Raw genomic sequence first — 25817 nt, 5'->3', positions numbered from 1 at the left:
ATCTGCTGTGCATTCATCAATATTTCATAGAATCATTTCCGATATGCATTAGAAGCTGTCAGTCATTTAAAACCTTTGCATTTCTCCCTGTCATTCTAGCGTATCAACTTCTATTGCTCTTTATGTCGTTCCTATTGTACAATAGATGATTTTCTGTGGAGTTCTGTTCTACGGTCAACTTCACCTTAGTGGAAGTCTCTCTTCTCTACGCTTTCGCTCGGGCCCCTGTCCCCTATCCATTTAGGGATTTAAGGAGAGTTTGATGAAGAGGAGGTGTGGCAACAGGTTCATGGAGTTCAAACATGGCAGAGGCAGATCCTAACCCGGCCCCCCCCCCCCCCTCCTCCAAAGTAAACATGGTGGGACTATCTCTGAGGGCGTGTGGGATTGTAGCCTCTCTCTCCCCCTCTCCTCGCCCTGTGGTCTATTGGCACGTCTTCTACAGACTGTCTTTTGATGCTTTCAAAGCAGAGGCCACGTTCTTTTTGCTATGTTCTCTCATGCTGCTGGCTGGGGCTTGAAATAGAATTCCTAATAAAAGGAGCCCTGTAGTCTAGAAAGACAGGCTGTGGTTGGATGTGCAGTGGAGGGGGGGGGGGGGGGGGGCTTGGTCCAGTGGTTTTGGGTCTTCTTCAGATCCTGCAGTAGTAGTTACAATACTTGAAACAGGAACACCTGGACAGTGATGTTTGGAAGTAGCACTGTGTTGGAGGTAATTTGTCATAGATGAATACCACCTTAGTCTCTTGGTAATGTATCAAATCATCAAAGGAAATTGAAGACGATGCGCATCCTAACTGTTACATTATTTGCATACTAGCATAAACATCATTTTTCTCAGAACTAATTAATTTGCTGAACTGATCTTGTACCATTTCTTAACTATTCCTGCTACTGGCTCTGAAGATCCCCGGCTTCTTTGTCCTCCTTTCCCTAATCACAGATCAGTTTAAATGTATATTAAAAAAAGTGTATTTTATTAAATTAAAACATCCCTGAATTGTTCCTGTTCTCTCTCCATCTGCCCTTCCTTCTGCCCGACTTTCCTTCATCCACTCCTCTTCCTCTCTGTACCCTTTCCTCTTACCGTCGGTCCCACCAGCCCTCACTCAGACGGCGAGGCCATGGCGGTCAGACACAAGAAATCCCACTAATTCTCCTCTCACTCCGGCTTCCCCTTTCCTGTCAGGAAGAGGTATCAATCTGTCCTTCCTTCCTGTTCGCCTCTCCTTTCCTCCTCTTCTTCTAAACTTATCCTGTCCTCCCAAAGATTGTTTACTCGCCCATGGACGTGTCTCCCCCTATAGCCATACAAGATTCCTTAGCGTTTTACTTGGATGTAGCAGGGGTTTCTGTGTTCTTGATATACACCTCTAGACTGATTTAATACACTTAAGTCCAAGATCTTTTTGGGTGGAACACATTCAAGCTCATGGAAAATGACAGTTTACACCGTCAGAACGCAGTTTAACAACAAAGTGTGTACTGCGTCGCTTTATTTTCCTCAAAATATAACATTTGGATCATTTGAAAATGGATACTTCTGCAGCCATGTGTGTGTTGCCAGGGCCAATTATTATCATTTTTTTTCTTCAAATGCAATGTTGATTGTGTGGGTTGGAATAGGTGGAGGAGGATGAATGTGGGAGGCGATGAGCAAAAACCCAGCGTTCCATCTGGAATGGGATTGAATACAGTACCAATCTGCCTCACTGCTTATGTTTCACTCCCACCTTCCTAAGAATCAAGATTCTATTTCAAAATCACACAAGCCCACAATCTGCCATCACAACTGAGATTGAGGGTAGCAGTTGCTCACTCTCCAATCTGATTATCCATTTTGCGTTTGACGCTCTTGTCAAAAAGCAGGATTTGTCTCCATAAAGATGTCTGTTGTTTTTTTTGTTGTGTCATAGCTGTTTAACTATTTTCAATAATGTTTGTATCTTCATGCGCAGGCAGTCAGAGAGTGGGTTGGGCTCCAAACGAGACATGGGGAAGTGGCCCGGCTGAGCATGGGGTTAGCTTAGATTAGCTTTAGGGTTTGGGGGATCGATGAGGTCTATTTCAGGGTCAGATCTATAGTGAGAGCGGTTAGATCATTAAACACACATTCATGAGTCATGATGCTCTCGAATAATATTGTCGTTTCCTGTGTTCAGTGCTCTTCCTCTGTCACAATGAATAGCTGCGGTTTTGTAAGCTCTGTTTTGGAACTTCCGTAGTCCTGGCAATACAAACTAGTCCTGCTGTGGATCTTTCTTTATTAGTTAAAGAGATCAGCTTTGGATCTTTGGAAAACAGTCTTATTCATTTGATGTCAGAGGCTTTCATCATCTTTGTTTCTCATATGATCAATATTTCATAAATCACCAATCCCATTGAACAGACAATGTGTATGCAGCTGTGCACATCTCGATTAGGACACAAGTGCAGACTGTTCACTCCTGAGAATCTCTACATTTTTCTATGCTCCGCACTTCCCTGGTTCAAGTCCTGCCCTTCAACTTTTCCCCCTGCAAAAGCATCACTATTTTAGTGAGTTGCTTACCTTCCCTAATTGATCTAAACAACATCCCTACTCCTTGATTCCAAAAGATTTTACCCATCAAAATTGTAACAGCTTTTGCATGTTTTTTTAGCATTGCAGACACATTCCCTGTATGCCGGGTGTATGCTCTTTGTTCCACTTGCCTCTGGTCCTGGTTGGAAGTCAGACATACGAATGTGACAAATGTGGGAGAGATGGACCGGGTTAGTGGTAGACAGACAGACCCAGCACCACAGCATGATTCGGATCATTACGCTCCACAACAGGACCCCAAGCGTTTAAATAATGAGCCACACAGCACTTCTGCTCTTTTGTTGCAGCTCTTCAGTTCGAATGGAATATACAAAGACATTCAGTCAAAGTAGAATGTTATTGTTATCTATTATTGGTTGTATTAACAATTTAACACCATTTTATCATTTTAACACTCTCTTTTGACTTTACTGGAGGAAAACAATCTTCAAAGCGAGTACTGTAGGTGCTGGATGACAGGAACATTTATATTGCATATTAGTGTCTTTTAACGGCAACTTTTTACCATTTAAGATTTCTCCGATCTTCCATCGCGAACCTTCTTATTCGTTCTTTAGACCCCCATCATTCTATAATTCTGTCTCATGTACTCAAGTTCTCTCTTTTGCTTTATGCACTCTGCTCCCAATGGTTGAAATGTTCTGGTTTCAATCTTCCAAGTGGGTTCATCTGTACAGTGTGTAGCTTTTTGTACTTGCACTAGATCCCCACCCCCCAGCAATGTAAACACACTTTATTTTTATATATACAGTGCCCACCTCTGATGTACACTTGCTTTATTATAATGACAAGAAAAGGCTTAAATGTTTACCTCCACTTCAGGACCCGGCGGGAATAGATACAGTGCTCTCACTACTTTCTTTCCGTAGTGTATACACCGTGTGATGCCTTCTAGGCCATCTCAAACCTCATCATTTCTTATGCATACTGTATCTCTCTCTATCTATCTATCTATCTGTCTATCTGTCTCTCTGTCTCTCTTTTCTGTCTCTCTCTCTCTCTCTTTTCTGTCTCTCTCTCTCTCTCTTTTCTGTCTCTCTCTCTCTCTCTTTTCTGTCTATCTCAGGATCATGGAGCTCCAGAAGACCACTCAGAGGAAGCGAACAACCAGCGACAGCTCGGTGGTGGAGGCGCTGGCACACGACGGCTCCCTCAGGTCCAGTAAGCCTGCCCTCACCAGGTGAGAAGAGAGACTAAAACGCAGGGGTGGTGCCCGGACTGAAGCAGCCCGCCAATCTCCCAAATCACATATTACAGCTTTGATTTTTGTTGTTGTAACACACTTCGATCTTTTGAAGCTACTTAACGTACAATGCAGTCAGCCATAATAGCCTCACATTATGCTATTGTAAGAGGGCTTTAAACGCAGTGTTTAACTTCCACGGTGTGTAGGTCCGGCAGTGCCAGACTGTTGTAAGCCTCGGCCATATCCCTGGCAGGGTGTGATATGCTCAGGAGTAGAATGAGGCTGGGTGGAGATTTAGCCAACCCTCATTATCGGACAGAACCGGTGTAGCCTCCATCCCCTTTCCTGTCACGCTCGCCTGGACTGAGTAGGAAAGGGGTCGGACATTAGGAAAGGGTATTGCCCGTGACACTGTTAAGTGTATGGCTCCTTGCAGGTGTACAAATCTACTTAGGCCAGGAATTGTTCCATGAAATAGTCTGCAGTGTCACTGGGTCAATAAAACACCATACCATCCTAGTTTTTGCAAGGAAATGCATTCTTCACAGTGGAGTTGTACGTATTTGTCATGGTCCATCATTTCAGAAAAGTGTTATGGTTCACCTCCTTGAGTCTCATGAAACTGAGATGACAAGCAGTGAAATGCTTTTTTTTTTTTTTTCATGGGCAAACACATCAAAACAACATGTTTTTGTTTTTGCTTTCGTAATATCATTCATTTTTATTATGTGTTTGAACTGAGAATGGTTTGTAGGACTTGTTTTTAGTGCTGATTGTGCTTTGTTTATATTACCTCCCTATATTGGAGCCAGAGAGGAGGGAAAATGACAGTGTATAACAGCATCCACTACGGACTATCCCTTCCAAATTGAATCTGCCATGAAATATAAAGACGTTAGGCTGCTCTTTGATATTGTGGCCACACCAATAACAGCGGCCGTGAGGCTCCACGGCCACTCACCACCACATACAATACAGGCACTGGAGCCCATTTTGCCACAATGAACGTAAAATTTGAAAATAACTTCAAATAAAACAGAGGGGTCGGCTAGCTGCGCTCCATTGCTGTAACTATAGCTCCGTCGTGGTCTTTGTGCCGGGGCCGTAGTGGGCTGTGAAAATGCAATACAGTCACAAGGGGTGAAGCACTACTATTCCTTTGAGTGAAAGTGCACTTACTGTAAGTTTTGCGTACTGCAAGTCGTATTTTCAACTTTTTATTATTATTATTTAATTTTTTTTACAGCTGATGAACTTAAAACTCAACCATACCATCTCAATGTCAATAACCCGTTCTCGAAATGAGGTTTTGTTTGTAGAGGCTTTCCAGTTGTTTCTGTTTCTATTGTTTATCATGCATGTTTACACATTTATGATTTATCATAAATGTGCTCATCTGTTTTTTGTTTTTTTTTGGTCCGTCCATTTGTTTGCTGTTGTCTTAAAGGGCCGGATGTATCCATCGGTCTAACACTACTGCAGCTGAGATCAACCCAACATTGAGGTGAGATCAAAGCCCCCTTCCACCACATTCACTTTTTCTTTCTCTTCACCATGTCACTTTCTCAATTCTGCCCTTTGCACTCTCTGTCACGCAAGAATGTATTTACTTAGCAAAGTTTCTGCTTACTAGTTCCTTGGTCTTGAGTCGACACAATACCACAGACCTCCACTCAATGTGCCAGACATGGCATGTTGTCCAGTAGCATCCCAGTGAAGAGAGAGAATCAGATCTTTTGAAACTGAATTTCGAAGGGATGTTTTTTTTTAAAAAAATGTATGTTGTGTCTCGGTAAACATTGTCCTTACAATAGTATCATATTCACCTCCCAGCTTGGCAGGATGCTTATGAGAATGTGGGGATGGCATTCAGCTGCTGGTGGAACCATATGACACAAACAGGCCCATGTGCTCCCTCTCGCTGTCACCGTGCCCCATCCCCTCTTTTACATACAAATAGCTCCATTTGGACAGCTGAGAGAGCGCGAGAGAGACTGCCTTAGAGTATTCACATTTGGCACATCCTCACATTTTGATTTTACAATGAATTATGTGTCATTGTTTTTGCCACTCTTGTTTGTCAGCGACGCTAATTCACTGTTGATTGAGTCTCGTCTGGAGGCAAATTTGCATGATGGATCCTCTCCATGTCCACTGAGATGACTAATGAGAAGTTACATCCTCTGAACGCTGTCATGTGCGCAACACCGCAAAGCCACTCCAAAACAGGAGCCGCATGAAATTACTCCGAATTTAAGTTTTGCTTGTCACTTCAGTGATCTGCCAAACAGACTGATTAATGTATTTTGTCGTTTTTCCTTGCCAGATTTTTCCCTGTGTAATGCTTCCCTGTCGTGCAATTATAATTATTTCCAATGTCGTAATTCATTTGAGATTTGGAGCTTTTCTTTTTTTCTTGATGTCCGGGTAAAATGCTTAGGATGCTAGCAAGGGATTTGTTTTTATATTGAATGGGTAATTAGACAGTAATCAGCTAGTCTTTGAAGAGCGGTTATTTGAGCTTTGATAGAAAGGAAATCACTGTCAGCTTTTCCTCTGATGTTCGGTTCAACAAATCCGCTTAAATGAACATGTAACATCCACTAAGGTGGCGTTATAAGATGTCACATTTTATGTTCTTTATTCACTGGATTTCGTAATGATAGTGCTCATCTGTGTGTAATGCATGTTCCTACTATAAAAGGAGGTTGTTATTTGCAGAGTGTGTTTTGACTGCATGGACAGTAGAAGGTAATGACAGAAGATGTAATCATGTTGATTTGGACAGCAGCTCCACGTAGACGGGCTCAAACTCTAAAATGTAATCATGTTGATTTGGACAGCAGCTCCACGTAGACGGGCTCAAACTCTAAAATGTAATCATGTTGATTTGGACAGCAGCTCCACGTAGATGGGCTCAAACTCTAAAATGTAAGCTTCTCAGGGCATCACAATCATTATATGTATACAGTATGATGGAAACCTTGTATTTACCGTTCAATAAATACTGTAGGGAGCTCTGATATACCAGAGCACACAGTCCAGCATGCATCAAACATTCTGAAACGTTGATGGCACCCCATACCATTGTTTACTCAATGTTTGTGTTTCGAAAGATCTATGTGCTGAACCGAACTGTCCGGTCCTCTAATTGCCTAGTATACCTTATTCTGAGACAGACAGTCTTTTCTCACTTACACAGGAATGTACAGACTGTTTGCATTAACGATCTCCGGGATGACAAATTGTTACCAGCTTTGGCTTCTAAGCATCCAGCAGGCTTGCTTTTCACTTCCTAATAAGAAAAGATTATCCCCGTTTTAAAACCACATTCTGGAGTCTGTTTTGCTGCCGAGCTGCAGCCCTGCCACTTTGCTTGGAACAGAATATAATTCATTGAAATGACCATTCAACAGCAGTAAATCTTGCAGCTCGTGTCTTTTAAGGGCAATTCTGTTGCTTTGGCTTTAGCTCAACTGATTAACATTGTCTATAGTCATGCGGGCAACCTTGATTCAATGACGCAGATCAGTTGATGTCTATCAGCTGCTGGGGTCATTGTGGAGAAGAGGAGGAGGAGGAGGAGGAGGAGGAAAGGGGGGGATGAGATCACATAATGAGTAACCTTGCCTGAGACCTGAAGACTGATGTTTATTCCCAATGTTTATGCCTAGGCATTTGTTTTACTGTAGAAGGGCACACATAAAAGCTTCTGAAGTCCTTCTCCCTGTGATTGGAGAATAACTGTCTGGTTGGTGGAGATGTATGTGTCTGGACTGCAGAGGCTAGGCTCCTATAATTATGAGGTGAAACAGATATTCGAGTAAACTGTGTGTAATCTGCCCTGGATCTCCCTCACACTGACAATCCATTAGCGACAGAGGCTAGGCCAGTGGTTTGGGGCTTGATGTTGTCCGACACGTCTTAGCTGCACATTTTGTTCCCACTCTCAAAGGAAATTCCTGCCAGGATCCCGGGGCTTGAACATATGCTTTGCCTGATTGTGATCACTTTTTCTTAACTTTAGTCTGCTTCTCTTGTTTCCATACCAACATATATTATTTGTTTTAAACCCTGAGAGCGTTCTGTTTGTCACAGGCACTGTAAAGGAACTGATAATGCAGTTTAATGTAATGTAAGACTGGAATACTCATGACATTTTCATGAAGTGTGGGTGAAACTGAATGGCTTTAGTAAATCAAAGCACACTTTCCTCTTAAGATATATCTTACATGCGTGGTTCTTTTTCAGGAACTGTATCACATACAATACATGGCCTATATATAAAGTTGAAGTCGGAAGTTTACATACACCTTCCCTGTCTTAGGATCACCACTTTATTTTAGCTTTTAGCTTTTATTTCTTTCATCACATTCCCAGTGGGTCAGAAGTTTACATACACTCAATTAGTATTTTGTAGCATTGCCTTTAAATTGTTTAACTTTGGTCCAATGTTTCGGGTAGCCTTCCACAAGCTTCCCACAATAAGTTGGGTGAATTTTGGCTTTTTTGTTCTCAATGAATACAATTTATTTTATTTATTTAACCTTTATTTAACTCGGCAAGTCAGTTAAGAACAAATTATTATTTACAATGACGTCCTACCAAAAGGCAAAAGGCCTCCTGCAGGGATGGGGCTGGGATTAAAAATAGAGCTGGTGTAACTGAGGCATCCTTGCTCGCACATGCTTTTTCAGTTCTGCCCACAAATTTTCTATGGGATTGAGGTCAGGGCTTTGTGATGGCCACTCCAATACTTTGACTTTGTTGTCCTTAAGCCATTTTGCCACAATTTTGGAAGTATGCCTGGGGTCATTGTCTATTTGGAAGACCCATTTGCGACCGAGCTTTAACTTCCTGACTGATGTCTTGAAATGTTGCTTCAATATATCCACATAATTTTCCTTCCTCATAAGGGCATCTATTCTGTGAAGTGCACCAGTCCCTCCAGCAGCAAGGTACCCCATCAAGATGTGCTGCCACCCCTGTGCTTCACGGTTGGGATGGCGTTCTTCAGCTTACAAGCCTCCCCCTTTTTCCTCCAAACATAACGATGGTCATTATGGCCAAACAGTTCTAGTTTTGTTTCATCAGACCAGAGGACATTTCTCCAAAAAGTATGATCTTTGTCCCCTTGTGCAGTTGCAAACCATAGTCTGGCTTTTTTATGGCGGTTTTGGAGCAGTGGCTTCTTCCTTGCTGAGCGGCCTTTCAGGTTATGTCGATATAGGACTCGTTTTACTGTGGATATAGATACTTTTGTACCTGTTTCCTCCAGCATCTTCACAAGGTCCGTTGCTGTTGTTCTGAGATTGATTTGCACTTTTCGCACCAAAGTACGTTCATTTCTAGGTCCCATGGTGTTTATACTTGCGCACTATTGTTTGTATGGATGAACGTTATACCTTCAGGCATTTGGAAATTGCTCCCAAGGATGAACCAGACTTGTGGAGGTCTACAATTTTTTTTCTGAGGTCTTGGCTGATTTTCTTTTGATTTTCCCATGATGTCAAGCAAAGAGGCACTGAGTCTGAAGGTAGGTCTTGAAATACATCCACAGGTACACCTCCAATTCACTCAAATTCTGTCAATTAGCCCATCAGAAGCTTCTAAAGCCATGACATAATTTTCTGGAATTTTCCAAGCTGTTTAAAGGCACAGTCAACTTAGTGTATGTAAACTTCTGACCCACTGGAATTGTCATACAGTGAATTATAAGTGAAATAATCTGTCTGTAAACAATTGTTGGAAAAATAGATGTCCTAAAAAGTAGATGTCCTAAACGACTTGCCAAAACGAAAATTTGTTAACAGGAAATTTGTGGAGTGTTTGAAACACTTAGGTTCGAGTCATTAAAACAAGTTTATGTAAACTTCCGACTTCGACTGTAAATACCACATGGCTGGCGCTCTCTCTTTCATCGAATGAGGCACAGTAGCTGTTGCCTTCATGAGGAGCTTACTCTATGATCCCCTGAGCTTATGAACACTGGACCCATAGCTACCACTTTTTCTTGCTAGCGTCTGCCTCCTCCACAGTCAACCAGCCTAATGGCTAGTGATGGGGGAAGATTCCCAGCCGTACCATTGGCGTGTGCTAGTAACAGCTGACAGGAAGCCAGCTGCCTTTTGTCAAGAGTTTTAAATGTGGAACTTTGACAAGACGCTCAACGTCTTTTGATCAAAGTTTTATCTAGGAAGTGAGACTGTAGTGAGGGGTAGATGTAGACAGACTGGGTAGTTGTGAGAGACTCCTGGGCTGATGAGAGAGACTGTGGGCTCTGTGTGGTTTAATTACCTCTAACAGGGGAAAGCAGGCTCATTAGTAACCCACAGACATATAGGACTCCCAGACCTTGGGGAAAGACTTGTTACAGGGATTATTTTCTCCTCGGATTTACCATGATCAGAATGTGTTGCATTGTAACGCAAGCATCTGCTCAGTTGCGACCTAATTGTATTGTTTTTCAAGTCCAGGTGATTGTACTGATCAAGGTTTCCAACAGATTAGACCAAGTCTCTCCAACTCTGTTCCTGGAGAGCTACAGTCCTGTAGGTTTTCACTCCAACCCTAATCTAACGCACCTGATTCTAATAATTAGCTGGTTGATCACCTGAATCAGGTTAGTTACAACTGGGTTTGGGACGAAAACCTACACGGAGATAGCTTTCCAGGAACAGGAATTTTCAGACGGTTTCTAAAAGAAGATTTTCCTTCTAATTCACTACCATTTTCCCAAACCAAACTAGTACAAATACAGCAGTATTCCACCTGAAAATCAAGATGGGTTTGTTTTGTAAGATTGTAATGATGCTTTATTTATTCACCAAAATCTCTTAATCTTTTAATATTGATATGGCTTTACTAAATGCTTGTTTAGCCATTAATCCTGGTAGACGTCCACTCAGAGCAAGTGGTACAACATCTTCATGACCATTATACTATCTATTTAGGCAGGGCTTTTTTGTTCTCAATGAATACAATTTATTTTATTTATTTAACTCGGCAAGTCAGTTAAGAACAAATTATTATTTACAATGACGTCCTACCAAAAGGCAAAAGGCCTCCTGCAGGGATGGGGCTGGGATTAAAAATAAATGTAAATAAAAATATAGGACAAAACACATCACAACAAGAGAGACAACACTACACAAAGAGAGACCTAAGACAACTACATAGCATGGTAGCAACACATGACAACAACATGGTAGCAACTCAACATGGCAGCTACGCAACATGGTAGCAGCACAAAACATGGTACAAACATTATTGGGCACAGACAAAAGCACAAAGGTCAAGAAGGTAGAGACAACAAGCAAAGCAGCCACAACTGTCAGGAAGAGTGTCCATGATGGAGTCTTTGAATGAAGAAATTGAGATAAAACTGTCCAGTTTGAGTGTTTGTTGCAGCTCGTTCCAGTCGCTATCTGCAGCGCACTGAAAAGACGAGCGACCCAGGGATGTGTGCGCTTTGGGGACCTTTAACGGAATGTGACTGGCAGAACGGGTGTTGTATGTGGAGGATGAGAGCCGCAGTAGATATCTCAGATAGGGAGGAGTGAGGCCTAAGAGGGTTTTATAAATAAGCATCAACCAGTGGGTCTTGCGACGGGTATAGAGAGATTACCAGTTTACAGAAGAGTGCAGTGACGTTTCCTATAAGGAGTATTGTTGGCAAATCTGATGGCCGAATGGTAAAGAACATCTAGCCGCTTGAGAGCACCCTTACCTGTCGATCTATAAATTACGTCTCCAAAATCTAGCATGGGTAGGATGGTCATATGAATCAGGGTTTGTTTGGCAGCTGGGGTGAAAGAGGAGCGATTACGATAAAGGAAACCAGGTCTAGATTTAACCTTCGCCAGCAGCTTTGATATGTGCAGAGAGAAGGACAGTGTACAGTCTAGCCATACTCCCAAGTACTTGTATGAGGTGACTACCTCAAGCTCTAAACCCTCAGAGGTAGTAATCACACCTGTGGGGAGAGTGGCATTCTTCTTACCAAACCACATGACCTTTGTTTTGGAGGTGTTCAAAACAAGGCAGAGAAAGCTTGTTGGACATTAAGAAAGCTTTGTTGTAGAGCGTTTAACACAAAATCCGGGGAGGGTCCAGCTGAGTATAAGACTGTATAATCTGCATATTAATGGCTGAGAGAACTTCCTACTGCCTGAGCTATGTTGTTGATGTAAATTGAGAAGAGTGTGGGGCCTAGGATCGAGTCTTGGGGTACACCCTTGGTGACAGGCAGTGGCTGGGACAGCAGATGTTCTGACATTATACCCTGCACTCTTTGAGAGAGGTAGTTAGCAAACTAGGCCAAAGACCCCTCAGTGACACCAATACTCCTTAGCCGGCCCACAAGAATGGAATGGTCAAAAGCTTTGGCCAAGTAAATAAAAATAGCAGCACAACATTGCTTAAAATCAAGGGCAATGGTGACATCATTGAGGACCTTTTAAGGTTGCAGTGACACATCCATAACCTGAGCGGAAACCAGTTTGCATACCAGAGAGAATACTATAGATATCAAGAAAGCCAGTCAGTTTATTATTGACAGGTTTTTCCAACACTTTTGATAAACAGGGCAAACTAGAAATAGGCCTATAACAGTTAGGATCAGCTTGAGATCCCCCTTAAAATAAAGGATGTTCTGGTCTACCGTGGCTGCCTTCCAAGCAATGGGAACCTCCCCAGAGAGGAGAGACAGGTTAAAAAGTCAGAGATGGGCTTGGTGATTATAGGGGCAGCAACCTTAAAGAAGAAAGGGTCTAAACCATCTGACCCAGATGTTTTTTGGGGGGTCAAGTTTAAGGAGCTCCTTTAGCACCTCGGAGTCAGTGACCGCCTCCAGGGAGAACCTTTGTTGCGGGGCAGGGGAAAAAGAGGGAAGAGCATCGGGGCTAGTCGCATTAGAAGGGTTGGGAGATGAGGAAAAGTTGGACGGGCAAGGAGGCATGGCTGAGTCAAATAGGAATCCTGACTTAATGAAGTGGTGATTTAAAAAGCTCAGCCATGTGCTTCTTGTCAGTAACAACCACATCAACTTTAAGGGACATGGGCGACTTTGAGAAGGAGGGTTTATTCTCCAGGTTTTTAAATGTTTTCAAGAACTTGAGAGAGAGAGAGAGAGAGAGAGAGAGAGAGAGAGGGGAGAGAGAGAGAGAGAGAGAGAGAGAGAGAGAGAGAGAGAGAGAGAGAGAGAGAGAGAGAGAGAGAGAGAGAGAGAGAGAGAGAGAGAGAGAGAGAGAGAGAGAGAGAGAGAGAGAGAGAGAGAGAGAGAGAGAGAGAGAGAGAGAGAGAGAGAGAGAGAGAGAGAGAGAGAGAGAGAGAGAGAGAGAGAGAGAGAGAGAGAGAGAGAGAGAGAGAGAGAGAGAGAGAGAGAGGAGGAGAGAGAGAGAGAGAGAGAGAGAGAGAGAGAGAGAGAGAGAGAGAGAGAGAGAGAGAGAGAGAGAGAGAGAGAGAGAGACTCTTTAAAGTAACGAGACTCTTAAAGTAACTAACTTTGGCCTGCCGGATAGCCTGAGTGCACTTTTTTTTTTTCATTTGCCTGAATGAGAGCCAGTCAACGTGAGTATGCATGTAACTCTGCAAGATCACTGTCAAACCAGGGGCTGAACCTGTTTTTCATTTTCTTTATGGGGGCATGTTTGTTAACAATATCAATGGTCTCTGACCCTCTAATGTTCTTTATATATTCACACCTTTCATACCAATTATTGTTTACCGCTTCTGCTCTGTGCTAATAACAAAGATGAAGAACCAATCTTTAGCCCAGCCTGAGAGAGGTGGGGTTGACCAGGAAGTCAGTAGGATAATCTGTCTGGTCAGTACAGGGCCTGCTCCTCAGACAGTCAGTCTCGGCTTCACTGTTCCTGCCTGTGTGCGTTTGATGTTACAGTCTTGTGTCAGTTCTCAGTGGATTAGTGTGGGGGGGATTTGGCTTCCGGCAAACAGACAGCCCAGCCAGGATCAGACAGTAACATAACCTGGAGTGACAGCAGGGAGGCCTAAGAGCTGCCTCTCCGTCCACTCACACTGCCTTACTGACACAGCTCCGTGTGTGTGTTTGGCTAAAACAGAATGGAGGGAGGGGGAGCTCTTTTGGCTGCAAACACACGTATTAGAATCTTTTACCTTGGGCTAGTTGGCAGGCAAGGGACGCCTGGAAAAACAGAGCACATCAAGGGACTGTCTAATTAACCCCACCAACTCTCCTCTGAACCAACACCAAATCCATGCAACCGAAGAAAGTCTTTTTTTGGGGCATTTCATTTTGTTTTGTGGATTTGGTTTGTTTTTGTTTTTTTTCCTATCATGGATGTTTGCTATGAAAACCCAAGGGGTGCAGAGAGGTGGGCTTTTCCATGCATTTTTTTTTGTAGACTGAGAAGTTAACTGTTTGTTTTATATTCCTTTAATTGTGTCCTGTTCTCGATCTCCCCCAGGTCGGAGAAGAATACACTGTGCAATACAGACAAAGGTAAAACAAACACACTTTGAATTGTTAACACTAGGTGATTATAAATTGACGCAGTTAACTTGGCAGCAAGTGGATGTGGGCCAATCGGTGCCCACAACTGTTTTGCTCTCGTGCTTGATGTTTTGAAAAGGTTTAAGAAACTGATATCCACCGCCAGCTAATTCCTGTCAGAATTAAGTTTCGCTATGAATAATGCCAATGTCGAACGATTAGAGCCTGGCGTTTTTATTTTTTTTTTTAGCTGGATTCAAGAGGTGGTTAAAAACTTCTTAGCCTTTGTGGCCCTGCTTAAACAAGCCCCCGCAAGTTCACCTGCCATCATGCAAAGGGTTTTACCCACTCCCAAAAAATTGTTGGCACTTAAGATATGCATTTCACAGCATTTGAACTTGAGTGCTGCGGGGAAGGGTTATTAAAATTCACACGAAACATTAGCGTTCAAATCCATCCCTCAAAGATTCTGGTGTGAGCCCAGTCGGGATATATTCTCAAGACCTGACTTGGCATCTCTCGAAGTTGTTTTCCTAAAAAGAAATATGTATGTATATTTCCAGTAGCAGCCCCTTTCTAATTCTGGTTGTTCAGCTCTGACAGCAGGATTCAAGAGCGTATCTTCAGACGCAGACGTCGTGGTAGCAACTGTTTGACTTGCAGAGCTGGCTAACTGAGATTTGGGAGAATGCTGTGGGGAATTTTGAGTTGACTGTTTTCCTGCCTCGACGGAAAACATGCAGATGGGTGGATTAGGGTAAATAATCTACAAAGGGCATTTTGGTGCTTTGAACAAGGATTTGCCATATTGAGACTGAACCCAAGAACTCAACAGGCGCTAATGTGATTATCTGTGTTAATTTAAAACGTTTCATGATCCAGTGTTTAAATACTTGGTTTCTACTGAAGGCGGCAACCTGCATGTTGCTCTCATTACTGTCCATGTTAGCTGAGTAAATAGATTGATGTTTTTGCTCATCAATTCAGTTTGAGGTTCCTTTCCCAAGACTGTCAGTCTTGAATAAGATATATAGTGCAGATAGTACTAAAACCAAACGAGCAAGTGCCCCATAAAGAACTATTAATGAACACTGGCACTCTGCTCAGATCTTTCCCCAAAGGACACTGTCATGTATTATGGTCTGCTATTGTTATGACTACTGAATCTATAGCCTCCTCTCATATCTCTACCGTCTTACTGTCCACATATTTCTCATTACTTACAGTATCACCAGAAGTGTTGATTGAATGTGTGAAGAGCAAGAACCATCTGAAGGTGAGCGGCAGCCACAGTGGCCAATGGATATGCTCACTGCATATAGGTCTACATACTGTATAGCAAATGTAGGCTCACTAATTGATACATTCAACAAGGGAATGATGATCACTTCTGTCATGACTTTACCTCAGGGTAAGCATTTCTCTAGTCGGGCAATGAATAAAAATGCAGTCTATTCCCCCGTTCCTCTAGACATGCAGTCACTTTCCCCACTCCTCCGGTCATAACAATGTGCCCTCTTCTCCCAGCTGAAGGAGCTGCACAAACTGGGAGCCGATCTGTCACTGCAGGACCCCTCAGGATGCACCCTGCTCCACTATGCTGTGGACACTGGTAGCAAGGACACTGTCAAATACATCCTGGACAATGGTAGGGGACAAGGCGTTTTATTTAAGTAGGACCTCCCCCATCACAATACTGAATCATTCTGTGGGATTTCCCAAAGTGAGTCTGTGACCCTCAAATATCAACTATGTGTCCCGAAGTTAACCCCAGCACAGTAGGCTCTATGTTTTATAAAAGTAGGATAATGTCCCAGGTGTGGAACGCCATCATTTTGATGGTCATGAGCATTGTTTAAGACAAGCGCAGATGCATCTCACGCCGTGTTCGCTCGATGACGTTTATGGAGTCTTTCTTCCACAGCAACAAATGATACATTTCAATATTTGAAAAGGGAAATGTTTTCTGTCAAAGTACTCCTGCACCAGCTTTTTACTACTGTATAAACGTAGTACCGTCGAGCATTGTAATTGCTTTAGGGACATGCTTTAAAATGTCTCTTCTTTTTTTTCTGCCCCCTCCCAAAAAACAGCACCCACAGATATCCTGGATGTAACAGAAAAAGAAAAGTAAGTTTAAGACATGGATTTTGAAATGCTTATTTTACACATTCTGTGTGATGTATCTAGTTAAAGTTTTTTAAATAGGAAGTTACACTCATTGGATCTACTTTGTCTGTCTTTCTCTCGGTCTCAGTGGGGAGACAGTGTTGCACAAAGCAGCGTCACTGTGTCAGAGGACTATCTGTCACTACCTGGTAGAGGCAGGGGCATCCCTCATGAAGACAGACTTACAGGTGAGAGCAACGCTCCCTCTTCCCTCATTGCTTTACTCTTTATTTGGCCAAAATAATCCCAGTTGATGCGTAGGTTACCCCTGAGAAGGGTTTTTATACAGTGGATAGGGCGGCAGGTAGCCTAGCGGTTAAGAGCGTTGGGTCCGAAAGGTCGCTGGTTCAAGTCCCCGACCCGACTAGGTGAAAAATCTGCCGCTGTGCCCTTGAGCAATGCACTTAACCCTAATTGCTCTTGTAAGTCGCTCTGGATAAGAGCGTCTGCTAAATGACTAAAATGTAAAATGGATAAGTGGTGGGTATAGAATGGCCTAATCATCATCCAGAAGGAAAATTAGCTCGTCTTTCTTATGACAAGATAATTATACACCGGGTGAGGGAGCATTACAGCGGTGCCCTACACGTCCCCTCTGAACCAAACTTGCCAGATGCCTGCAAAGTCAATTAAAGTACTTACCTCTAAGTGGCTCCATCATAAAATGTCTTATGTGTTTACCCTCTCCTGCAGAGATAGCCAATTGGATACATTTGTTTCAGTGTGTGGAAAGCAGTTGGAGCATAACGCTTACATTTTTTACTAAAGTATTTCACAAGCATCCTCCTTCTGAAGACCCCACAGATGGTTTTTATCTCAGATTTCTGTCCTGGAAGGCTCAGACTTTACCACATTCAAGATTTCTTGATTTTCATGTCAAGGCTTGAAGAATTTTCTTATACAAAATCTCACTGCCAAATGGTGTGTCTGCAGTGTGGTCTCTCTCATACTGTAAGCAACTGACAGAACGCTTGAGGTGTCACTAGGGAGGAGTGTAGTCCTGGCCAGTCAGTTCTATCGTGAATTGAACGTACTCTGGTACTGTGGCGCTCCTCGAAATGAAACATTCCCATGACATTCAGCAACTCAGCAACTTCCCTCTATCCTGTGTACACCCCCCCCCCCTTTCTCTCTCTCTCTCTCTGCCCTCAGTGAGCTAGCAGTGAGTACAAGCAATGATGAAAAAATGTAATCTTGCAGGATTTGGGGCAAGTCTGATTCATACCCTGTGGCCTTAGGATGCAGTTCAGCCTGGCTTTCTTTCCTCTCCGCCGTCTCTTCATCCTGCCACCCTTTCTGCCTGTTGGTCTTTCTCACTCACAATACATTCACTCTTGGCCTTGAGATGTCAGCATATCTTAGCAATTACTTCTCCTGTCTTTTTGTCTCACCCTCTCGCCATGTTCTCTTCTCTCTCTCTTCGAGTTTTGTTGGGCTCTGCGCTTAAAAAAACAAGCACTTAGAAATAATAGATTTTGTGAAATCTTAAATGGCACAGGAGCTCTTGGATGAATCAGAAAACCTTTATTGAGTCTAAAAACATTCTAGATTTGCTTTTGCACACCGACATTTGGTGCATATTCACTGTTGATAACTGAAAATATTAAATCTATACCATGATGAAATCCGAATACAAATGATTCCTACATCTCAAAAATAATTGCAGACTGATCTTTGACTCTGCGGCTTAGTGTTTAGACTTCAGGAGAAATAGATCCTGCCTAAATTAAAGTTGGGTTCTTCATTGCAGTATTTTATGTTGAGCAAGTTGCCTCTCTTGTGCTGCAGGGTGACACACCAAAGCATCGTGCAGAGAAGGCCAAGGATGCAGAGCTGGCAGCCTACCTGGAGAACCGGCAGCACTACCAGATGATCCAGAGAGAGGACCAGGAGACAGCCGTGTGACTCTGCTCCCTGACCTCCAGCACCACTTCCCTATCACCTATCCCTGTGCCAAACCTACTTTAGCTAAAAAAGGAAACTCACCAGAGAAGACGGTCAAAAGGTAGCCAGTGTTGTATTCTCCTGCTAGGGACTTGGTTGAAGTTCTACCAGATGAGAGACTCGTCAGGTCCACCATGTGAGATGCTTGTGACCAGTGGACTTGATTATTGCACTGCCCCCCAAAAAAAGCGTATGTTTTGTGTCGGAACGCTTGGAAGAGATGGTTCGTCTGTTTCATTTTTTCCTCCAGGTTGTGTTGCGCTTGCAATCCACCTAGACTGAATGTTGAATGGTTATGTAGAGAATTGTGCTCCAAGGTTTTAGGACAGGACCTTGGGTAATTGAATGTCTAGGTAATTGTATTATTATACGCTCCGATGGAGTTGTATCTCTCCGTGTCTATAAAAGCAGCGTGAGCGTTTCAACCGTACAGATCACAATGACTCAGTGGATTTCAAAAGGGTATTAACACTCTGATCTGTAGGCCAGCTGTCTTTAAGGCAACCAGAAATGTCATTATTTTGATGACGTTTTTATTTGTTTATTGTACTGCTGTTGATTTTTAAAATGTGTATTATTTGTTGACTGATTTGTCCACCCATAACGCAGTGTAATGGGATAAAACTATCCACGATAGTGGGGAATTTTTTACGTAACACTTTTCTCATCACCAAACGATTTGAATTGAGTAAATCAATGTTGTTCTAGTTTATGATCACTTGGCAAATGTTTGTTTTATTTCTTAGTGTTAATAAGGATATTTGGTACTGTACACGTATCGTAGTAGCTCTGTGTTAAAGCAGTTTATGCACTGCAGCTCCAATTGCCTTGATTTTCTTATTTTGTTGGCTGATTTGTTTGTATTTAATGTACTTAATTAAGTCATGGTGTATTTTTATAGCATTTTTAAGCAGATTGCTGTTTATATAATTTGTACATATTATAAATTTAACATTTTTGTGTTTGGTCATTATTTACTATAAAATGTGCATTTTATATGTATTTGTTTCAGAACTACAAAGCATTTCTTCTCTCATATTGTTACAGAAGTCAAAGGCGTATTTATTCACCTCAACGTTTTTTTACCGATTTATGTTCAGCAAACTCAAAAATGTTCTAAAGGTTTGGGTTGTAAATTTACAAGGTGTTTGTTGTTGTTTTTTTACATAAAAAAAAAAATAATTTGTCTTCATACAAACCATCAATTTGAGGTTGCTATTTATTTTCCATAGTTATAATCTCTGTTAAAATATGGCTGGTCATTTAAAACAGAAATATAATCAAACTTAAGTTATAAAGACCTGTGATGGTGTTCATGTTACATTTGCGTAGAGAGTGAAGGGAAGGAATTGGTGTCATTCCAAAAGCTATCCTACTGTATAACTAGCTAACTAGTTTAATGTAGAGCCCTAGTAACTGTGGATCTACTGTATTTTGTCAGATTGAAATTAGTTGTTTCTCTGGATGTTTTCTTTAAATTATTTAATCGCTAAACATACTTGTAAAACATACTTGCAAACACATTAACAAGGTACACTATTTCATGTGCACATTTTTCCTGGATTCATTTTCTTGTCAAAAGTTTCTAGTTTTGACCTTTAAACAATCCATCATGTCAACTAAGTTGCATTTCATTGTAAATCATTGCTGTTCTCTATTATGGCCAGATACATGAAGAAATGTAGCACTGAATCAGTTTCTGTGATAGGAAATATGTTGTCAATGAAAGTCCTGTAGTGTTTCTAATGCCAGACTGAAGATAACATATATTTTTTATTTGATTATGAAAAGTAAATGAATTGTGTAGTTCCACATCAGTTATTACACTTCATACATAATCATATGTTCTCACAGAATTTTTGAGGGGGGTGCACTTTCATTTTTTTGCATTTTTAACAATAGAAAACATCCACATGCAAACAACAACACACAGACGCACACAAACCTCCACAACATCACCCCTGCCCAGACCCACCTGCTCACGCCCCCATCTCCAGCTCCCGCATCACTCTCCACCACAAAGCCTCAAACTGCACCATTTTGTTTCATGGTCACACTGATTGTCAGCATTTTCATTTTCAATAATGAAGACAGTAGGCCCCCATTTTAGTTGACTTCACTATAACTGCAATATTATGTTAGCCTTGAGGCTGAGAAGATTAGATATCATCATTTGAGGCATTTATGATTATACTGCATACTGAAAGAGGTGCATATTTGATCAGGTTATGTAACATCCTGTTCAGAGACTGACATGGATTTATATCATTTGGATGTATATTAACATCAGGTTTTTATTGAAGCCTATCTACCTGCACTATTTTTGTATGTTTTATGTATTTGAGGATCTGGTCCAACTTAAACAACTGTAGTTCACTGTGATCTTGGAAAGTACACTGTGGGATCATTATAACAGTGTTTTTCCCAACTTACAGTATATATTTGTCCATTTCCAATAGAAATATAGATTAAAACAGCTTTAGGATATTCACATTTATCAGAGGTTTTCTAAATCAGTTTTCAGTCTCATACCATTGGGGATCCTGATTATGTAGTATGCATAGTGCATGTTATTGTTGATTGACAGACTTTTTTGGAGGCCTTGCATGATCTTCCCTATGAGATGAATTGTGCCACCAAACACAAAAAAATACATTATTGTAAATGTCGTCTTTTTTTATTTTATATTTGTATTCTTAGTTTTTTTTACTTATACAGGTAAGTCGATTTTTAAGATTATTTATTTAAAATGACGACTTGTCAACAATATTGAATCGATTATGAAATGGTCACGTCAGATTTCTAATGAACATATACAGTGCTTTCTGAAAGTATTCAGACCCCTTGACTTTTTCAAGATTTTGTTACGTTACGGCCTTATTATAAAATGGGTTAAACTGTTTTTTTTCCCTCATCACTCCCAACACATTGCCCCATAATGACAAAGCAAAAACAGGTGTTAAGACATTTTGCCAATATATTAAAAATAAAATACTGAAATATCACATTTACATAAGTATTCAGACCCTTTACTCAGTACTTTGTTGAAGCACCTTTGGCAGCGATTACAGCCTCAAGTCTTATTGGGTATGACGCTACAAGCTTGGCACACCTGTATTTGGGGAGTTTCTCCCATTCTTCTCTGCAGATCCTCTCAAGCTCTGTCAGGTTGGATGGGGAGCATCACTGCACAGCTATTTTCAGGTCTCTCCAGAGATGTTAGATTGGGTTCAAGTCCAGGCTCTGGCTGGACCACTCAAGGACATTGAGACTTGTCCCGAAGCCACTCCTGCGTTGTCTTGGCTGTGTGCTTAGGGTCGTTGTCCTGTTGGAAGGTGAACCTTCACCCCAGTCTGAGGTCCTGAGCACTCTAGAGCAGGTTTTCATCAAGGATCTCTGTACTTTGCTCCGTTCATCTTTCCCTCAATCCTGATTAGTCTCCTAGTCCCTGCCGCTGAAAAACATCCCCACAGCATGATGATGCCACCACCATGCTTCACCGTAGGGATGGTGCCAGGTTTCCTCCAGACGTGACACTTGGCATTCAGGCCAAAGAGTTCAATCTTGGTTTCATCAGAACGGAAAATCTTGTTTCTCATGGTCTGAGTCCTTTCGGTGCCTTTTGGAAAACTCCAAGCAGGCTGTCATGTGCCGTTTACTGAGGGGTGGCTTCCGTCTAGCCACTCTACCATAAAGGCCTGATTGGTGGATTGCTGCAGAGATGGGAGAACTTTCCAGAAGGACAACCATCTCCACAGAGGAACTCTGGAGCTATGTCAGAGTGACCATTGGGTTCTTAGTCACCTCCCTGACCAAGACCAGCTATAGGAAGAGTCTTGGTGGTTCCAAACTTCTTCCATTTCAGAATGATGGAGGCCACTGTGTCTTGGGGAACTTCAATGCTGCAAAAATTGTTTGGTACCCTTCCCCAGATCTGTGCCTCAACACAATCCTTTCTCGGAGCTCTACGGACAATTCATTCGACCCCATGGCTTGGTTTTTGCTCTGACATTCACTGTGGGATCTTATATAGACAGGTGTGTGCCTTTCCAAATCATGTTCAATCAATTGCATTTACCACAGATGGACTCCAAGTTGTAGAAACATCTCAAGGATGATCAGTGGAAACAGGATGCAGCTGAGCTCAATTTCGAGTCTCATAGCAAAGGGTCTGAATACTTATGGAAATAAGGTATACATCTGCAAGAATAAAAAATGAAAAGGTCTTGCTTTGTCATTATGGGGTATTGTGTGTAGATTTGAGAAAAAAAAGAGATCTGTTTTACAATAAGGCTGTAACGTAACACAATGTGGAAAAAGTCTAGGGGTCTGATTACTTTCCGAATGCACTGTATGTCCAAACCTACCACTGGAATTAAACATGCCAAAATGTACAGAGGAAAACATTGCTCAAACATTTTACATTCTCAAAGTCAGAGACACTTGTTGAATAAGTAAGATTGCTCATGATTAATCTTGACATTACTATCTAAGGGGCGATGAATTTATTAATAATCATGCCTCATTTGATATCCTGGCGAAAGTTGCCTTGGAAACTAAAGACAGCATCTCTCCACAGCATCTTATCTATCGTCTATGATCTACCAGATTGTAGCAGTATTTTTTTGGTGTTTTAAGTTTCACCAGAAAATATTTTGACAACAGCAGAGGAAAGGCAAAACGGAGCATGTAGTACAAAGGTGCCTCTTGAAATTGAGTTGAATAACCTCAGCCTCAGCCTTTGTGCGCTTGTACTACAGTATACAGATTTGAATCTGGCCCAGAGACTTGCTGTCACATCCCAAGCTATTTTTTTGACAAGTCCATCGCTCCATAATGAGTTTTGCTGTTGTCATGTAGTATTCTGTACATTAACTCAACCATTTCAACATCTCACATTGTCACCTTAGCTTTGTGTAGTGCCTTTACCCATAGCTCACGTCGAACTGAAAATACAAGGCTATTATTATCAGACACGATTTCATGTCATGAGCTCTATCCTGTTATGGTGTGTGCAAGAAAGCACTTCCCATAGGAGTTATCACCAAATAATAGATTTTTGTATTTGAAATGACACATTCCCCAACATGATATTTTAAATGCTAATCTAAAGATGCGTTATGGCCCCACGTTCCATGTTGTCGACTACTGCAAAGAGCACCCTCTCCCATCATCCTTTCCGTATGTCCGCTGATTTTAAAAGTACTATATTCAGTAGAAATCCACAGTCTTTGAATTACATACAAGTGGAAAGTGCTCTTTGGAATGGCAGGAGCGTGGAACTACCAATGCTATAACTGCATTAATACAAAACTTTATTAGTGTTCAGTTGCATGAGTGCAATGCAGGCAGGCATGGGGCTTACAGTGACTGAATGGGGTCAGACAACTTAAATGCCTCTCTTATGACATTTTTAAAGGAGCTCCAGTATAACAAGGAATGGTAGTTTAAGTATATTATCTGTGCTTTGTTTTGAGTTGCTGTGCAATTCAGGTGCGAGAGTATCTATCACAATTAAAACAAATAAATAAATAGAGAGAACATTTAAATTACCGTGCAATATCGTTTTTTTTCTTTATTCCAAAATATCTCATCTTTTTTTTACTTGATAGAAATAGTGACCAAAACGTGATGGACAGACCGGTGTGCAACGTTGACGGTATCAATCTGAATATTTGTTTCTATTGGCTGATTTTTTTGGTGTTGTTTTGTTTGTTATTGTCTGCTTGGGGAAAAAAATAAATAAAGGATGGTACTTAAACAACTGTATTTATTCTAATTACTTTCTTGTGAGTGTTGATTTTATTTATCATTTCGGTAAAAGTGCACTCCTTAATAATAACTCTGCATTTGTATTAGGTCCTATTAATATTTAGTATCTACCTCAGGTGACCTACTGTACAGGTGATGATTGTTACTGTAAACTAAGAATGGAGTCCACCTCAACAGTCTGTTAGCCTGGTTCTTTTCAAAGTTTCTTTGTACATATTGAGGGGTTCAATGGGAGGCGGTATACGGGATTTTGGAGGTGGTAGAAGGGTTGACATACGGCTAGGGTTAGCAGTCTAACCCAAACACACAAATGTGTTTAAAAGCGGTTAGAAGTCCACGGTTTGGACTGTACCCTCTTGTATTTGAGGAAGACAGCCTCAATAATTACTGATGAAATCCAAGGACTTGTGATGTAATACAAGTGTTTATTCCTCACAACTAGAAGCTATCAAGACTAAATGCCAGCTAATCTATCTATTAATATGATGGACTCATGACAGCGATCAAATGGACTATGTTGCATCTTCATTTTATTCTTGAGCCTTTATTTGGCATTGCAATGTTACATGCTCTGTCTGGATGACAGCATTGGCTCATATGAGACACTGGTTCGACCAATACTGAATGCCCAACCACATAAAGTCATTGCAGTGCAAGTATTGAAAGCCTTTTGAGACTACACATTTTCCCCTCATTTGTTGCAAACCATAAAGCTACCCACACCTGTAAAACATTTATTTTTTTTACAAGGATCTGGTAAAAACAAACCGTCCTCATAGGCCATTCGCGGCTCCCTAATCCCTGGCTGCAAAACCAGCTCAAAATATAAACAACTGAGATAAAGACCTCCAAAGATTCCCTGAGGCCTAAACCTAGTGCTCAGACAGCATAGAGCAGCGTATACAGAGTGGTATGTAAGCAAAGCTTGATGGTCCAACCCAGTGAGACAAACTGCCATTTTTTTTGTAGAATGTCTGAAGGAAAGTAATAATGATAATTAAACGCCTCTGTGTTGCAACATGCAATGTGTTTGAAAATGATGAGTCATGTAAGTCAGAGCTGATTCGTAGTGCATCGTCTGGAATGATTAAAATACTGTAATTGGATACTGACTAGTTACTGCTGGATGTTGTGTTGGATGTGTGTTTATCAGTTTGGTCTACTTGTGAAATTGAACAGCTTTTTTTTCTCCTTGCTCTGACTCATTGTTGGCATGCTATCCTACTGGCAATTGGAAATGTCCCTGTCTGTGGTTCAGATTCTGGTCTGATCGCTATTGTGGTCCCGACTCATCACCCCTGCCCTCCTGGGATTACCCAATCACACGGCCCGAGGTCACAGAGTTACCTTGGATATACTGTACATCGACACTAGATAACATGTAGACGCATACTGTATAAGCTGTATTTTATCAATACAGTCATCTAGTTATTGAAAATGTGGTGATTTACTGTAAAACACTGTCAGCCTATCTAGGCACCACACTGTTACTCTGCTCTGTGGTTGAGCATTTGCTTACACCAGAGGCTGGTAGGAGGAGCTACAGGAGGACGGACTCATTGTATATGGCTGAAATTGAATAAATAGTCAAACCACGTGGTTTCCATATGTTTGATGTGTTTGACACCATTCCATTAATTCCATTACAGTCTTTACAATGAGCCCGTCCACCTATAGCTCCTCCCACC

General features: G+C 41.6%; 1 protein-coding gene across 14 annotated transcripts in view; it reads left to right on the top strand.

Annotated features, from left to right (window-relative positions):
* The window catches only part of LOC106587110 (diacylglycerol kinase zeta), a 130412-nt gene extending 110850 nt beyond the window's left edge, over positions 1 to 19562 (top strand). For all 14 annotated transcript variants that reach the window (XM_014175121.3, XM_082969379.1, XM_014175117.3 and 11 more), the window contains 8 exons: positions 3651 to 3764; positions 5218 to 5274; positions 14219 to 14253; positions 15471 to 15520; positions 15772 to 15892; positions 16338 to 16374; positions 16502 to 16601; positions 18202 to 19562. In XM_014175121.3, the coding sequence (XP_014030596.1) occupies positions 3651 to 3764; positions 5218 to 5274; positions 14219 to 14253; positions 15471 to 15520; positions 15772 to 15892; positions 16338 to 16374; positions 16502 to 16601; positions 18202 to 18318 (631 nt within the window). In that variant the 3' untranslated portion in view covers positions 18319 to 19562. The remainder of the gene's footprint in view (positions 1 to 3650; positions 3765 to 5217; positions 5275 to 14218; positions 14254 to 15470; positions 15521 to 15771; positions 15893 to 16337; positions 16375 to 16501; positions 16602 to 18201) is intronic.
* Positions 19563 to 25817: the final 6255 nt, after the last annotated feature.

Source organism: Salmo salar, chromosome 26 (assembly GCF_965601325.2).
Source record: "Salmo salar chromosome 26, fSalSal1, whole genome shotgun sequence".
Classification (NCBI taxonomy): domain Eukaryota; kingdom Metazoa; phylum Chordata; class Actinopteri; order Salmoniformes; family Salmonidae; genus Salmo; species Salmo salar.
Note: the sequence above shows the minus strand (reverse complement) of the source record. Positions and strands in the feature narration are given on the sequence as shown.